This window comes from Phoenix dactylifera, chromosome 2 (assembly GCF_051530095.1).
Source record: "Phoenix dactylifera cultivar Ajwa chromosome 2, Ajwa_hap1_PhDact_Kaust_v1.1, whole genome shotgun sequence".
Lineage (NCBI taxonomy): Eukaryota > Viridiplantae > Streptophyta > Magnoliopsida > Arecales > Arecaceae > Phoenix > Phoenix dactylifera.
This window is the reverse complement of record NC_143191.1, coordinates 42,012,531-42,027,858: the sequence shown is the minus strand read 5'-3', so window position 1 is coordinate 42,027,858 and position 15,328 is coordinate 42,012,531. Positions and strand designations below refer to the sequence as shown.

General features: G+C 39.2%; 2 protein-coding genes across 7 annotated transcripts in view; both read left to right on the top strand.

The window, feature by feature from the left end:
* LOC103712742 (WPP domain-interacting tail-anchored protein 1-like) overlaps positions 1-4,321 on the top strand; it is a 31,494-nt gene extending 27,173 nt beyond the window's left edge. For 3 of the 4 annotated variants that reach the window (XR_015975622.2, XM_008799351.6, XM_039127453.3), the window contains one exon: positions 4,000-4,321. Coding sequence is in view for 3 of the 4 variants with exons in the window: in XM_008799351.6 (XP_008797573.4) it covers positions 4,000-4,215 (216 nt within the window). In the remaining variant the exon portion in view is untranslated. Of the gene's footprint in view, positions 1-3,061; positions 3,159-3,999 lie in introns of those variants that run through there. The other variant, XM_088716486.2, reaches the window with a different exon arrangement.
* Positions 4,322-6,394: 2,073 nt separating this feature from the next.
* Positions 6,395-14,266, top strand: LOC103712743 (transducin family protein / WD-40 repeat family protein). 3 transcript variants are annotated; one of them, XM_088716485.2, is made up of 13 exons: positions 6,395-6,993; positions 7,934-9,042; positions 9,298-9,474; positions 9,577-9,690; positions 11,401-11,505; positions 11,800-11,934; positions 12,029-12,084; positions 12,170-12,275; positions 12,349-12,465; positions 12,596-12,722; positions 12,820-12,950; positions 13,079-13,471; positions 14,065-14,266. In XM_088716485.2, the coding sequence occupies exons 1-13, from the start codon at positions 6,432-6,434 to the stop codon at positions 14,113-14,115; spliced, it is 3,183 nt and encodes a 1,060-aa protein (XP_088572611.2). In that variant the 5' UTR covers positions 6,395-6,431; the 3' UTR covers positions 14,116-14,266. The 3 variants fall into 3 exon arrangements, with proteins under 3 accessions (XP_088572611.2, XP_088572610.2, XP_008797576.3); XM_088716484.2 differs by having other exon boundaries at positions 14,062-14,266; XM_008799354.6 differs by lacking the exon at positions 14,065-14,266 and having other exon boundaries at positions 13,079-13,999.
* The last annotated feature ends 1,062 nt before the right edge of the window (positions 14,267-15,328 follow it).

Sequence of the window (15,328 nt, the reverse complement as noted above, 5' to 3'; positions counted from 1 at the left end):
CCATCCGGTAAGGAGGCTTGGAGATTGGTCCAACTTCCTGTGCGAGATCAATCTTGAAATCAATCTCCCGATCAGGAGGCATCTCGGGTAGCTCATCAGGAAAAAAAATTGAATATTCTCTCACAACCGGAATATTATCCAGCCTTGCTTCTGTTTGAGCATCCACCATATAGACTAAATAGGCCCGACACCCTTTTCTTAATGCCTTACCTGCACATATTGCAGAAATAAAATGTAAAGAGGACTTACATTGTATGGGTGTATCGCCCTAATACAACTTCAGCTCTCCTGGTATCTGAAAAACTACTCTCTTTCTGAAACAGTCTATGTGAGCATAATACTTGGACAACCAGTTCATCCCCAAAATGGGGTCAAGATCTTGCATATCTATTTGTGTTAAGTCTGTCACTAAATCCCTTTCTCCTATTTGAATTATGCAATTTTTGAATATAATGTCAACAATTACCATTTTCTGAAAGGGTGTAGCAATATATAGTGGTGCTTCTAATTTCTCAAGTATGCAGTGTAAGGATCCAGAGAATTTGGCATATACAAAGGAATGTGTAGAGCCAGAATCAAATAATATAGATGCATCAATAGATTTGATGAGGATCAAGGTATGCTGAACCGGTATGGCGGTATCGATAGGCGTACCAGTCGCCTACGATACAAACCGGTCCGGTACGAACCAGTCTTTATTTTTTTTTGCTCACGGACGCGCGCGGAAATTTTTTTTGTTTCGCATCCGTGCCCGCGCGGACGCGTGATAGCTGGCATTTATGACCCACGCGAGCGCACGGCCCCTCGCTCGCGCAGGGCGCTCTGCGGGCCATGCGCTCTCACATCACAGCGCACGCGCGCTGTGCTAAAAAAAAAAGGTACCGGTGCGAACTAGCTGGTTCGCACCGGTACGGGCTGGTACGAGATCGGTACGCAGCCTGTACGCATACGTACCAGTTGGTACCAGCGCAAAAATAGTTGGAACCGGTATCTGGACAGCTGGAACCAGTATCCACACTATCCGGATACCGCTTCCAGGCCGGACCGGTCTGTACCGGGCCGAACCGGCCGGTTCAGACCGGTTCGGCATACCCTGATGGGAATAGTATCTGTCATCACCCTGTCGCTAGCACTGACATCCTGTCGAGTTAGTGCGAACACCCGAGCAGTCCCCTTCTGCCTCTGATCACCTAATCTAGTAGATCTAGGGTTATTCTTCTTTTGATAGTCACGTGCTGTGTCCAGGCTGACCACAATAGAAACATGCTTCCATCTTTTTAAGATAAGGCCCACCATGAGACTTGCCATAGAACGTACATGCCCCAAATTTCTTCTTTTTGTTTGCATGGCCCTCAAAGTTCTTTGGCCTAAAATTCTGACTCTCTGATATCCTGAGCCTCTTCTGGTCTAATCAGTTCAGCTTTAACCTTCAGAGCTCTGTCCAGTACATCTTTGTAACTAGTAAAAATCAAAACTGATAATCGGGATCGAATCCTGTATCTCAAGCCTTGCTCAAATTTGTTGGCCTTGCCCTGATCGTCCTCCATAAGCCGAGGATAGAACCAGCCTAATTCATTGAATTTGTTGGCATATTCTAGCACTGTCATGTTCTCTGACTGCCTCAAAGACAGAAACTCATTCTCCTTTAATAGCCTCACTAACTTAGGAAAGTACTAATCATAGAATATGTCCTTGAATTCATCCCAAGTCAGTTGTTCATCATCACCCTCGAATGCAACTTTCATGGCCATCCACCAAAACTTGGCATTTCCTCTAAGCATGGGAATCGCCAGTCTGACCTTGACATCTTCGGAAAATTGTAGTGCATCAAACATTTCTTCTATTTCTTGAATCCAGGTCTCGACAGCTAAGTGATCAGCTCCACCATCAAACATAGGAGGATTCAACCTTCAGAACCTTTCATAGTAAGACTCCATAGGCTCTGCAAGTCGGGGAGCGGCCTGCATCCGCTGCTACTGCTGAAGAAGCTGAGCCACTACCTGGTAAACACCAGCATTGTCTGCTTGAATGGTAGCTAGGTTAGGAGTTTGCTCAACCGGCTGGCTAACAACTCTCACTCTTGCTCCTCTCCTCTTAGTTGCAATATTTGCCAAGATTTCCTCCTCTTTGTTGCTTATTTTCACCATCAAAATATTTATATTAATCATTTTTTTTAATGATTAACCAATGGTACAACTAATAAAATCTTTTCTTTCTTTCCAATTATGCGGAATCTAATTGAACGAGACTTAACTACCGATTCCCCTTATTAAAACTTAAAGTTCTTACTCATGATTAAACCTATGGCTCTTATACTACTTGTAACAACCTAGGACGTCATCCAAAATGGCTAGCCGGAAGGTATTATTTGAGTTCCTTGATCCTGTATAAGTACCTAAGATCTACCTAGCAAATAACAGATGTGTGACTAAACACACGCCCGCACGGGTCCTCACAGTAGTAAGCAAAAACAAAAATAACAGAAACATATATAATATAGTTCTATATATTGACATCACAAAGACATGCTTAAATAGAAAAGCTTGGGAGGCACAACAACAAAAAAACATCAACATTGCAAAGAAAATTATTGTAATATGATACATTGGTTCCTGAATGAAATGCATTTTTATCTTTCCTTCTTTTCTTTTTTTCTTTTTTTTTTGATGAATAGTTAAAGAAAAATAACCTAAATATTGCTTTGATTGTGTAGAAAAATTAGACATTTTGTCATAGACAACTTTGAGCTAATTCTCAATGTTTTGAGCCAGTAATACCATGACAAGTTAATAAAAACTTCCACCAATTGTCTGATCTCTCTTCTTCGGGTTGAATTCATCATTTGTGATGCAAATGTCATCATTTAAGGTGTTCATCTGTGTGGGCTTTTCCATTCCATTTATGTTTTTGTTGTTTGTTAGGGACATCAAATTTTAGTATGCTTTAACTGTTCTAAATAGACAATCTAAGCATTACTGTTTGTTATAATACAGTCTCCAAAATTGTTACATGCAAGTTCAGTTTGGAATAAGACCATTTCTTCCATTTATTGACTTCTCAGGAGCTTATCTTCAATAGAAATTACTCACATTCTTCTTGAGATCATTTGGGCTGCTGCCCTGAATCTAGTTTAAGATATCTTGTTCAGAATTCTCCAAAGAACCAACCTGGCAGGAGAGCGGGGAGGGGGTGGGGGTGTACAAGGTTTCAGGCCCTAAAGCCCAATTGGTCTTAAATTCTGGGGAAACTTTTGAGCCAGGCTTCGGTTTGTGTTTTGGCAAAAAATGAATAGAGCCCAATTAAGCCTAGCCAGGCTCAGGCCTGATAACCTCGGGGAGGGCTATGTTGGGGTCTAAGCTATACACCCTGGGCTGGAAACAGGCCTAGATGTCATGTGGTCTCTTGATACGTATGATTGAAAAGGTTTTTGCTTAGTTGACCTTTGGAACCTTCTTCGGGAGTCATGTTCCATGATTTAGTCCCTGTTGAATCAATGTTTTATATTTGTTTTATTTCTTTTGGCTGAACCATGTCTTTTTCCATGTATAAGAAAAAGGTATGCATGTAAACATACTTGCCAGTATTTTAGTCCATTACTTGTTCTATATCTCTTTTTGCTAATCAAAGATGATTATCTATATTGCAATGATTAAATTTGGCTGGATAGTGTAAATGTGATTGCCAGAATCGAGTATGAGCTCTTGATAGAGTTCCCAGTGAACTGAATAGTGGTGCAGTTGATACCCATCACCTTATGTAGTTGATACCCATTAGAGCTTCACAGTTAACTAGTCAGCATTTAGGAACTACATTTAGAAATTTCATGTAACTATAGTTTTTTCTGAATTCAACATGATATGTTCACAAGACTCAGACATACCGGGTTTGCTGGCATGCAATCATCGGTTGTCATGTATTGCAATAAATTTCTTCTCAGTATTTTAAGTTCAAAGAACATTTCTTAGAAAAAATGATAAATTTCTAACTCTGTGTTATCAGGTAGGTAAGCCAGCTGTGGCTATACCTGTCCATGATACAGGCACAGACACGACAGTTTCAGAAGAGGATTCTTCAGGTGCAGAATGTAAAATTGAGAGTGTGAGGACTATAGGAGCCACACAGCTTACTCCTGTGTTTTTGTTGATGGTTTTCCTTGTCTTGCTGATCTCATTTCTTACATTTTATGTATATCAACGAAAAAATAGTGATGCTTAAAAGTGCTTGATGTATTTTCCCACAGCATCAGTACTCCAATATTGTGCACCTTTTTCCTTCTCATGCGATCTTCTAGACATTCCTCTTTTGAGTTGCAGTATTTCAACCTTTTTTGCTGTCACTTTTGTTTCAGTAGGCTTTAGGCTTGGTGATGATTAATAGTGGGCAATCTCTTGGTTGTTGGGGTATAAATTCGAAAAGCTTTAGAGTGGAGCTCTGCGAGTTGATTTGCTGTTTTAATGATGTATCTAGCGAGCTTTGTCACACTTCAGTATGTGCTTTGTACCATCTTATCAGCCAATATTCTCGAGAATGTTGAATTTTGATGGCTATAATACCTTGGGGCCATGCTGTTCCTCTATCTCTCTTCAGCCAATTTGGACAATTTAGATCAGTTTGTTTCCATCATACAGGATCTCCTGTGCATACAATATTATTTGCAACATGATGCCTCTTTTTCCTTTTTTTTCTTTTTTGATTTTTTTCCTCGCCATTACTTGTGCAATGCGAACCATAAGTAAAATGGAAGTACTATCGATTACTTATGCAGCAGTATATATGCCAAGATATTTGGATATCAATCATTTAATAATTAATAGAGACAGGGAACAATTTTCCTTTCTCAGCTCAGAGAAGCTGAGATCACAGTATATTTGGTATTGATCGCCCTACAAGATGATCCCCCAAAGCCCAATTCTTGCAATTTGAATATCCAACCGTACTCGAATGTCCGCTTCTCAATTCCATATCCCGGCTTCTTTTTCCTCTCCTCCATTTGACATCAACTGCTGCTGAATATCCAACCGTACCCTTGACCACCCTTCCTCCATGGATGGACCATCATGGCTAGCCCAAGTCCCATTCAATTCTTCCAACCACCCTTCCGCCATCGCCTTATGTTTGTCAATAAAGAATTCCATATAACTATTCTCATGTCTTCCTCACGAGATATATTAAAAAGGAACTAATAAATTCATAGAAGAAAATAAATAATACTTAAAGCGCAGAAAGTGGCTGGATTTCTAGTCTTCTTTAACGCATGCCCATGAAACTGGTTGCCTGCTCTAACTGATGCAGCATCATCTTTTGTGTTTAAATCCAGACCCGTCTTTTCTACCATTCCATGAATCTGGATCCCCATCTCAAGTTCCTCTGATGCAGCACGAGATTTAAGAATAATAGCAAATAACCCGAGAGCAGCGAATTCCATGAGATAACATCTCCCCGCAGGCATCGCATCCAAGAGGGATTCTGCAATGCCGGTCGCCCCGCGTTGGCTGCATCCTGAAATCATCGCGTCCCAAGAGATGGTATCCTTCTGGGGCATATGATCGAATACTTTACGAGCATAGTCCAAATTCGAGCACCGGACGTACACGGTGCGACAGGCAGTTGGGGACGTGGGCTTCTCGCCCTGGGTTTCTCCAAGTTGTATGTCCTTCGACTAGGAACCTAAGCTTGCAATTCGAACTCAGCTCAAAGCTAGATGAAATTTTTGCAAGCAAAGCTCGAATCCGTCTCGGCACAATCACAGATCAGACACAAATTTTTGCGAGGTCGTCCACGGTTAAATCATGGATATTGTCTAAAAATATCATATATAATTATAAAAACATATTACGTATTCTTTTATCAATTAAAAGATCAATGATCATTGCAAACTACTAAAAATAATATCATTATACGGGCTAGAACTCATACCCAGCAACCTTTTATTAGTTTGGTCGTTCCATGCGAGTCCACATTTTGTTAAACTAATGGTTGAAATAAGGACCTGTCCGTTCTTCCATTAGCGAATTCCAAAGTTTGCTCGGTCACAGCCTATATCATAATACATGTGTAGTGAATGATTTAAAATTGAAGCTTTTCACTTCCTCGTAATATCATATAAAAAAATCACTTTAGTTGGGGAGAAATATAACAAAATCACTTTGAGAGAAGTTTTGCATTCCAACTCATTATTCACCGCGATGACCTTTATTTATGCTAATTACATAGCACAAAATGCCTATATATGAAATTATAAATCAAGCCATCTATGTATTCTCACAAGTCAAATTCAAGCAATTGCCAAACCCAATAGTCTAATTTGGTACCCAAGGTTTATGCATGGAGGTATCTGACTCCACGCCACATCCCATGCACGCACGTGACATGTTTCTATTTCATCGTAGAGCGAAGTCATGGCACGTGAGTTGTGGACTTCTACGTAATTTATGGTTCGGTTCAAAGTTCAAAGACTCAAAGAGGGATTTAAGTGGGGACTTCCACGTAATAATGAGTTATACTGGGACTTATACGTAAATTATGCTTGTATACGACCCGCGGGGAATCTCTCTTACCAATTTTCGGACTTCCCGCGAAAACCAGAAAGCAAAATCTTCACGTCGCTCCCGCCAAAATGGACCCCGGCCTCAGCCCGCCAAAACCCTAACCCTAATAAAAGGAAGCCCAAGGGAGGAATAGGCAAAGGAGATCAGAGGAGGGACGAAACCGAAACCGCCATGAAAGCTCGATCCGTGAGGCTCAGGGAGGCGCACAAGAGCAGCGGCTCGGCTTCCTACTGCTCGATCCTGTGGGACCTCGACGGTCGCCACCTCGTCACCGCTTCCGCCTCCGATACCTCCGTCTCGATCCACGACGTCTCCCAGCCTTCGAAGCCCGCCAAAGCCCTCCACGACCACAGGGCTGGGGTCACGGCACTCGCCTTCAGCGCTAATTCCAGCTCCCTGGCCGCTGGCTCCATCGATCACTCCGTCAAGCTCTACAGCTTTCCAGGTATACCATTGCTTCCTTCCGATCTCATCGCATCGTTCTTAATCGTTTAGATTTGAGAATTAATGTGATTAGAACCATCTAGTTTAGCCACTTTTTCAAAAAAAAAGAGGTTTTCTATGATCGTCAACTTAACTAAGGCTATCGGCTATTTCTTAAAAGAAAGTGGGGGCCTTCTGGCTATCCAAGGTCCAAGATTTGTAGCATTTCCAATTTTGCAATGTTTTTTAGGATCATTTTTAGTATCACTGCTTGGTTGCACTGCAATAATTCATCGAGTCTTATAAATGGGTAGCTGACCTTGATTCGTTAGAATGAATGCGAGATTCAAAGTTATATGTTTCCTCTTTAATTTGGGGGAAAAATCAGGGTTTAATTATCCCTCTAGAAGTTTTTGTTGGAATTATCATTTCTTCCTGAAATCTTCTCTCTTTTAGCTGAGATCAACCCTCTGAAAAGTAGATGCTTTTTAGATCAAGTCTCTAGAAAGTAGAAAAGGTAAGTTTCTGTCAAAGAAATGATCTCTATTTGAGATGATTTTTTCTATCACCCGTAGCTTTCTTCCTTGCTAAATAAAATCCGGGTGGTATTACCTCCCTTCTCCTCAAAAAAAAAAAAAAAATTCTATCGCCCAGTGCTAGAGCACCAATCCATTTGAACGGGTTGCTGTGATCTTGGTGATAAATGAGTTTTCGAGGGTGGTAGAATTTTTGTGCTTTATGTCGAACTATGCAACTAATTAGATGCTGCACTATTTCGTAAGAACTGAAGTGCTTATCTAAAAAGTTTATCTTTTGGTCTAGGAGGTTGGGCTGATGACAATTATAGATGGGTCTACCTCACCATTAGCTTCACTGCTGTTTCACATTCCTGTTGATGCCTTCTTATATTAGTCACACTCTGGTTTATTCTATTAAATTAGTGTTTTTTCCCCTTTGTTCAGATGGAGAGTTCCAGAGCAATGTCACTAGGTTTACCTTGCCCATCCGGTCCCTGGCCTTTAACAAATCAGGAAGCTTGTTGGCTGCTGCTGGTGATGATGATGGCATCAAGTTGATTGCTACCCTGGACAGCTCGATCTCAAAGGTGCTCAAGGGCCACAAAGGGTCGGTCACTGGCTTAGCCTTCGATCCAACAAATGAGTTCCTGGCATCTGTTGATGCATTTGGCACTGTCATATATTGGGAGCTCTCATCAGGAATAGCAGTACATACTCTCAAAGCTATAGCACCTAATTGCGATGCAGAAAACTCACTACTAAATGTACTGAGCTGGAGTCCTGATGGAGAAACCTTAGCTGTTCCAGGTCTGAGAAATGATGTTGTGATGTATGACAGAGATACAGCTGAGAAATTGTTTACACTGAAAGGAGATCATGAACGGCCTGTCTGCTTTCTTTCTTGGTCTCCGAATGGGAAGTACATTGCCACTTCTGGGTTAGACAAGCAGGTTTTGATCTGGGATGTGGATCTGAGGCAGGATATTGAAAGGCAGAAGTTTGATGATAGGATATGTTGTTTGTCTTGGAAGCCAAATGGGAATGCTTTAGCTGTAATTGATGTCATGGGTAAGTTTGGCATCTGGGAGCCTGCTGTTCCTTCATGCATGAAGTCCCCTACAGATGGTGCCCTTAGTTTGCAAGCAAAAAATGCAAATGGGCTTCTTTTATTTGATGAAGATGATGAAAAACCAAGCACTTCCGGAAGTCTAGATGATGCAATTGAAGAGAGCCATGGTGAGTCAATGCCACTCAGCCGCAAAAGGTTAAGGAAACAGTCAGTATATGATGACAACTCGAATGAAGATAGTGATGGAGAGGATGGGTTGATGCGCCAAATTGAATCACGTAAGAGAAGTTCTATGAAACACCAGGAGGGTGTCAGAGGTTCCAAAGAGGACTATGTGAGCTCATCAAAGTGGGCAAAGTCAAAAATGCAGGAGGCTTTTCAGCCAGGCTCCACTCCTGCTCAGACTGGGAAGCGTCGATTTCTTGCCTACAACATGCTTGGAAGTATAACTACAATTGAAAATGAAGGATATTCTCACATTGAGGTAATGAGAAATACTTCATTATATGATGATCCTGAGTGAACTGGGTATGAGCATTTTATTAGCAGAATAAACTCTGCTATTTGTTGAACTGTTTAGTAAAACAGTGATGCATGTTCGACTTATATTATAAATCTATTGATTATCACTAAATTTATGCTTCATATTTGTATTTAGAGGAAGGGAATGATCTCGAGGGCTTATCTGTTTTGATATATATCCTTATGGTTCTATACTCATATACATCTTTTCTTACAGGTTGATTTTCATGACACTGGAAGAGGTCCTAGGGTTCCTTCCATGACTGACTACTTTGGTTTTACAATGGCTTCGTTGAATGAAAATGGGAGTGTCTTTGCAAATCCATGCAAGGGTGAAAAAAACATGAGTACTCTCATGTATCGCCCTTTTAGTAGCTGGGCTAATAACAGTGAGGTAGACTCTTTTTGAACCTTGTAAATACTGGTAGCTGCGTTAGCATGTATCAACAAATCATTTGGGCTTTTCATTGATTCTCATTTTCTCATGTCAACTTAGTGGTCAATGCGGCTTGAAGGAGAGGAAGTGAAGGCTGTGGCCCTTGGTACCGGTTGGGTGGCTGCAGTCACAAGTTTTAATTTTCTTCGCATCTTCACAGAGGGTGGCTTGCAGGTTTGTGACCCAAACACATATACTGTATCATCATTGCTTTGTTTGTAGACCTTAGACTCCCAGAAGGCAGGGAATAAGGATTTAAAAGTTCAATAATACAGGGGTAATAAATTGTACTATCATTACTAGATCATTGCACTAAAGTTAGGATATGATTAAAAAACATACTGTAATGATGTAGATGATAATGATGTGGTGTTCTTGGTGATAATTATAGCATTTGTATTCCATAATCCAAAGATGACATAAGATTTAATGATGTCAAAATGAGAGTGTTGTGTTCCAGATCTTCCGCTCTTCTGCAGGGTTTTTCACTTTATTATTAAGCTGAAGTAATGCTTCTCTTGTTGAATTGTCTTATGCTTGTCTTGGTTTAGTTTCATAACCGAGTTTAGATTCACTAATACAAAAACAGAAGTCCTGATCGATTTGTCTTTGCCTTCCAATAATGCACATCAGATTCTTTTTAATTTGTAAGTAAATCGATTAATTGTCTAAAGCTGTTTTAAAATTTAATTCTGGTGGATTTTATGCCACCTTATTTATTAGGAATTTACCATAAAACATGTTACAAAATGGTTTCTTAATCCTTTACCAACGTTCCCTACTTCTTAGTATTGGTTGATCAGATATTAAAGCAAGCCTTTTTGCATTGGGCCTAACTTCTCCAGGCTTGTTCCGTTTGAAATAACCAATTGGATTTTTTTTTCTATTATCTGTATTTTGCTTTCATCAGTCCATTTTGCAATCACTGTTTATATGTTTATGTAATGCTTATTGATTATGGACCACAAAGCAAAATGATGAGCTATTGTGGTCTTAACTTGATGTGCATAACACCTTAATGTCTCCAAAGTGATCTGATTGGCTTTGTATTTTTCTGTAATGCACAATTATAAACAGGCACAGTGGTGCATAATGCTTTTTCTTTTTTTGGATCTTCCAATAATTACTTATCATCAGTCCTTCCCCATGGCTGTTAAACTGTGTAACAAGAATTTCATCCAATCTATTGAATGTGTGATTAAGCTGTGTATTTGTTCCCCTCTTTCTCAAGCCTGGATCTTTGTTCTTGCTGGATAAAATGACTGTCTGTGTGCTCAATGAAAATGACTGGGGTGGCTCATTCTTTGGGGGGAAACATCTTCTGGATCATTCCAGTGATAAGGTGCTTTAGTATACCAGAACTATTGATTCCTTTCCTAGCCTCTTGTTCATGTCAAAGACAAACTCTTGAGACAATATGACTGTAAAAAATGTTTGAATCTTCCAGGTATTTAGGTGTTTTAGATCATGATTTGATTTTTACTGGATAACATGATTTTGTTTCATGTGATATGCTGCATTATTGCATGTTGATGATATAACACCTAGGAGGGATTTATCATTATCTCAACAGCCACAACATCGTCTGAGCATCAAAAAACACCGATGTACAAACATGCATACATGCATACTTATACGCCCACATATCCTGCACACCCATTTTAAATTTAATGATGTTAATGTGAATTTCATCAATGGCTGATGGATATCATGCCATTTAAATTTGTTTTCATGTCTTTTGATCCTAATATGTTTGCAACCAATGTTTTATACTGCTAATATAGTAGTTTATTCCTCCTTCATTGTCAGTCATGTATGAATTTTAAATACATCATAAGCATGTGCTATTTTCTCTCTAATTTTACTGATTGAGTATTACTGCAGAGACATATCCTCTGTCTTAATGGTCCAGTGGTGACTGCAGCAGGTTTTAACAATTTACTGGCAGTTGTCACTCATGCTTCAGGCTGTCTTCCCTCAGGAGGTCAGGTACGTTTGCCATTTGTGATGACTGAAGTAGCTGAAAGCTATCTGGCCATTGAAAACATGAATAAAAGAGTAAAATAAAGTCAAAGTATGAAATCATATGCCTTGCATATGCATTGTTCTCAGCAGTGAGGTTGACATAGGGAAAAAGGTATTAGATTAGAAAGAACAGAATTGCTTGCACCTGTGTTTTTCTTTTTATTTTTCTGATTTTTTTTGTCTGGATATTCTTTTCATCTTATACATAGTTCCATCTCTGCTCTATATAACTTCAGAATATTTTTGTTTAATTGGCAGATGCTAGAAGTTAAAGTATTCGATATATCTGAGGGAACACAACCAGTTGGATGCCATCTTCCCTTGACTCCATGTTCTTATTTGACATGGTTTGGCTTTAGTGAAGAAGGCCAACTAAGTGCATATGATTCCAAGGTGAGCCAAACTCAAGTCCAGCCAAAACTTAAATTCTACTTTCTGTTTCTTTTTTGATTCTAAAGTCTATAACCATGCCCACTGAACTGTGCAGGGAGTGCTGAGAGTGTTCTCTAACCAACATGGGGGCAGTTGGCTTCCAGTCTTCAGGTACTTTATGATTCGATACTTAGTGATTTTTTAACATCATGTGGTACAAGCTATATGACGCATGTAAACATCATCACAAATGCAGTGCTAGCAAAGCAAGAAAGTCTGAAGATGAAAACTACTGGATGGTGGGCTTAAATGCAAGCAAGTTATTCTGTATTATATGCAAGGCCCCTGAATCTTTCCCATCGGTACAATTCCTTTGTCTCTTTCTCCTTGTTAATCTCTGTCCATTATTAGTGCCTCATTGTTTCTCGTTGCCAGGTGATGCCCAAGCCTGTGCTTACACTACTCAGCCTTTCATTTCCTCTTGCCTCTTCTGACCTTGGTGCTGATGATCTTGAAAATGAGTTCATGATGAGCAACCTGCATCTCTCACAGGTTCATCCCATGCCCATCCCCCCCTCTTAAAACACCCCTCAAAAGATGCTGCTCAGATTTTGCCGTTTGTTTCTTGCTGAACCTTTCTATATGTTTCCTTGCTTAATCCTTCTACATGTTTAAACTTCAGATACAGAAGAAAATTGAAGAATTTTCAGCAGCAGGTCTAGATACTAGTGAGCTTGATGATGATGCCTTTAACACAGAAGCTGCTATTGATCGCTGCATCTTGAGGCTTATTGCCAGTTGTTGCAACAGTAAGGAGCTTGATTTTGATATCTTGTTGCTTTCAGGCATTAGACTTTATTTACTACCAATTGACCCTATGGTTAATTACTTTGATGACTATTCAAGGTGATAAACTTGTCAGAGCCACTGAGCTTGTGAAATTGTTGTCATTGGAGAAGTCAGTCAAGGGTGCAATAAAGCTTGTCGCTGCCCTGAAGCTTCCCATGTTGGCAGAGCGGTTCAACAGTATACTAGAGGTCAACTCATAATTATTTTTCTATTGAGTTTGTTGGATAATTATTTTGGATGTATTATCTTAGCTACTTCTCTAGATAAGCTATTATTTTCACTACTTGATCAATTCGTGAAACTATTCTGCTTGCAGGAAAGATTATTAAAGGAATCCAAAGGGACGAGTTTAACCACCAATGGTACCATCACAAACCACACATCACTACTAAGGGCTTCACCAGCACCTGAAATCACTAAAGTTGTAGAAACTACGAGCACATCATCGTCAGCAACAATGCCTCAATCTCACTTTTCAAGGCACGAGAAAATTGAGAAGGCTAATAATATGGTGGGAGGGATGGAACCTTGCAAAAACCCAGAGGGAGAAAATGCAAAGATTGTATTTAATCAGATGAAATCCTATCAGCCAATCAACCCATTTGCAAAGAAACCAAATAACCAGGAGAAATTTGAAGAGAAAAGGCGAAGAGACATGGAAACCTGCAAGGATGCAAGCAAAGGGAATCCAAAGGAAGGCGTCAATCAGGTACCTTCCATAGTTGCAAGCAGAGGGATTTCAAATGATGGGTCCAATCAAAAACAATCACATGGGCCTGTTAATCCATTTGCAAAAGCATCAAGCAACCATGAGAAATCATCACTTCTAGATTCCATCAAGAAGATGAAGGCTGATCATGCGGATGAAAAAGTTAATAACAAAAAGCAAAAAAAAAAAGCAAGAGTTCAAATAAAGTGAAAATCATGAGGAATACTTACCTTTAGCTAGTTTTCAGAGATGGGACTAAACAGGTTAAAACCTTGACAGAATTGCCGCATGACCTTCTTTAATACTTGACGTGCCTAGCATTGGTGGTTCTAATGAGTTCAGCATTGAAGCATCCGTTAGTAATATATGAATGATAACATTTGGGCACATTTTTTTGTTGTTTTGTACCATAAAATGTAAATTAACATTCCTAGCATGATTTTCCAAGGGTCATGTAGAAGTTTTTGAGATGTTAGTAAATTCTAGATTCTCTGTTTCTCCACCACATTAAAGTGTTTGGTGAAGGGTTAATTTTTTGAGTGCTCATCCAAAATATATTTAAGTTGCTGATAGTTACTGGTCCATTGCAGCAGAAAGATCCCTTGAGAACTGGCCTACAGATGGGAGGATGTTTTGTTATCTGAGCTGAAGTCAACTACAGAAAACGAGCTATATAATTGATCATATTTCAATTGAAGTGTCTCATGTCTCAAACTATTTTAGATTTTTTAAATAATTGTTACATGTAGAAATAAAATATTTTCTATCAATCAGATGATTCTCTTGGTGGTTGGACTCCTTGGACTCAATTACCTTCGGGAATGTTGTAACAACTGGCCATCATTGGCATTAGACTGTTGTTGCTGCATTGTTCTCGTGCCAAGAATATCGAAGTGATCCTTGATGATTCTTTCCTTCCACTTGAGATGTTCTTCTGGGTTCTCCTTCAAAGTTTTTTTTTTTTTTAAAAAAAAAACTCCAAATAGTTGGAGAATGCATCAAAACAAGGGTCTGAATTCTAAGGCTGGCATGTTGTATCTTTTATTCAATGTTATCTAATTACTTAGCATGAGTGATGTCTATGGAAAGTGACAGAAAATGTTACATGATAATCTCATGATTAAATGTTTCTCATAGTTAGTGGCATAAAAATCCTTACAAGATGGTTGGTTGGTACTCTTGAAGGAAATACTGGGGTTCGAATCTTGTAAAGTGCTCTAACCTCCTATAAACTGTGTTGGGGTGTCGACTAACTCCATTACTACCAATGCTTGGGGTTGTGGGGTTGTTGATCAGTACATGGCATCTGATTTAGTTGAAAGTCAAGATAAATTGTGACTCCTACAACTTGAGAGGGGCTCTGGTCTCGACTCCTGCAGCTTGTGCCTCTAAAGCTAATAAACTAAATTCTCTCTGAAATATTAATTGATGGAATCACTATCATTGATCATATTCTTTCTTTTGTTAAATAAATTAAGTGCATTGAATATGGAAAAACTAATGTTTTTTTTTTAATAGTGAATGGAATTTCTATCCATCCAATGTTTAGCTTCTAGTGGTACTTAGCTTATGTAATTCCTCAAGGAGAATTCTGCATTGTAAACAAATTATAAATTTCTTAAACTTTAAATTAATTATATTAAAAGATAGAATTTTGAATTTTGGAATACTCTTCCATCGATTTTGCTTGTTAAATCTTCATACAAAAATATCATTAGGCTCTCTTTTTTTTTTAATCACCAGTCTTTCTCCAGTTGAATCTTAGCTAGACAGAAACCTACTTATCAATGCCTTTCTTTGTTGCAAAATTACACATAGTAACATATTAGCTCCACTTCCTTGAGTTTTCTCATCTAT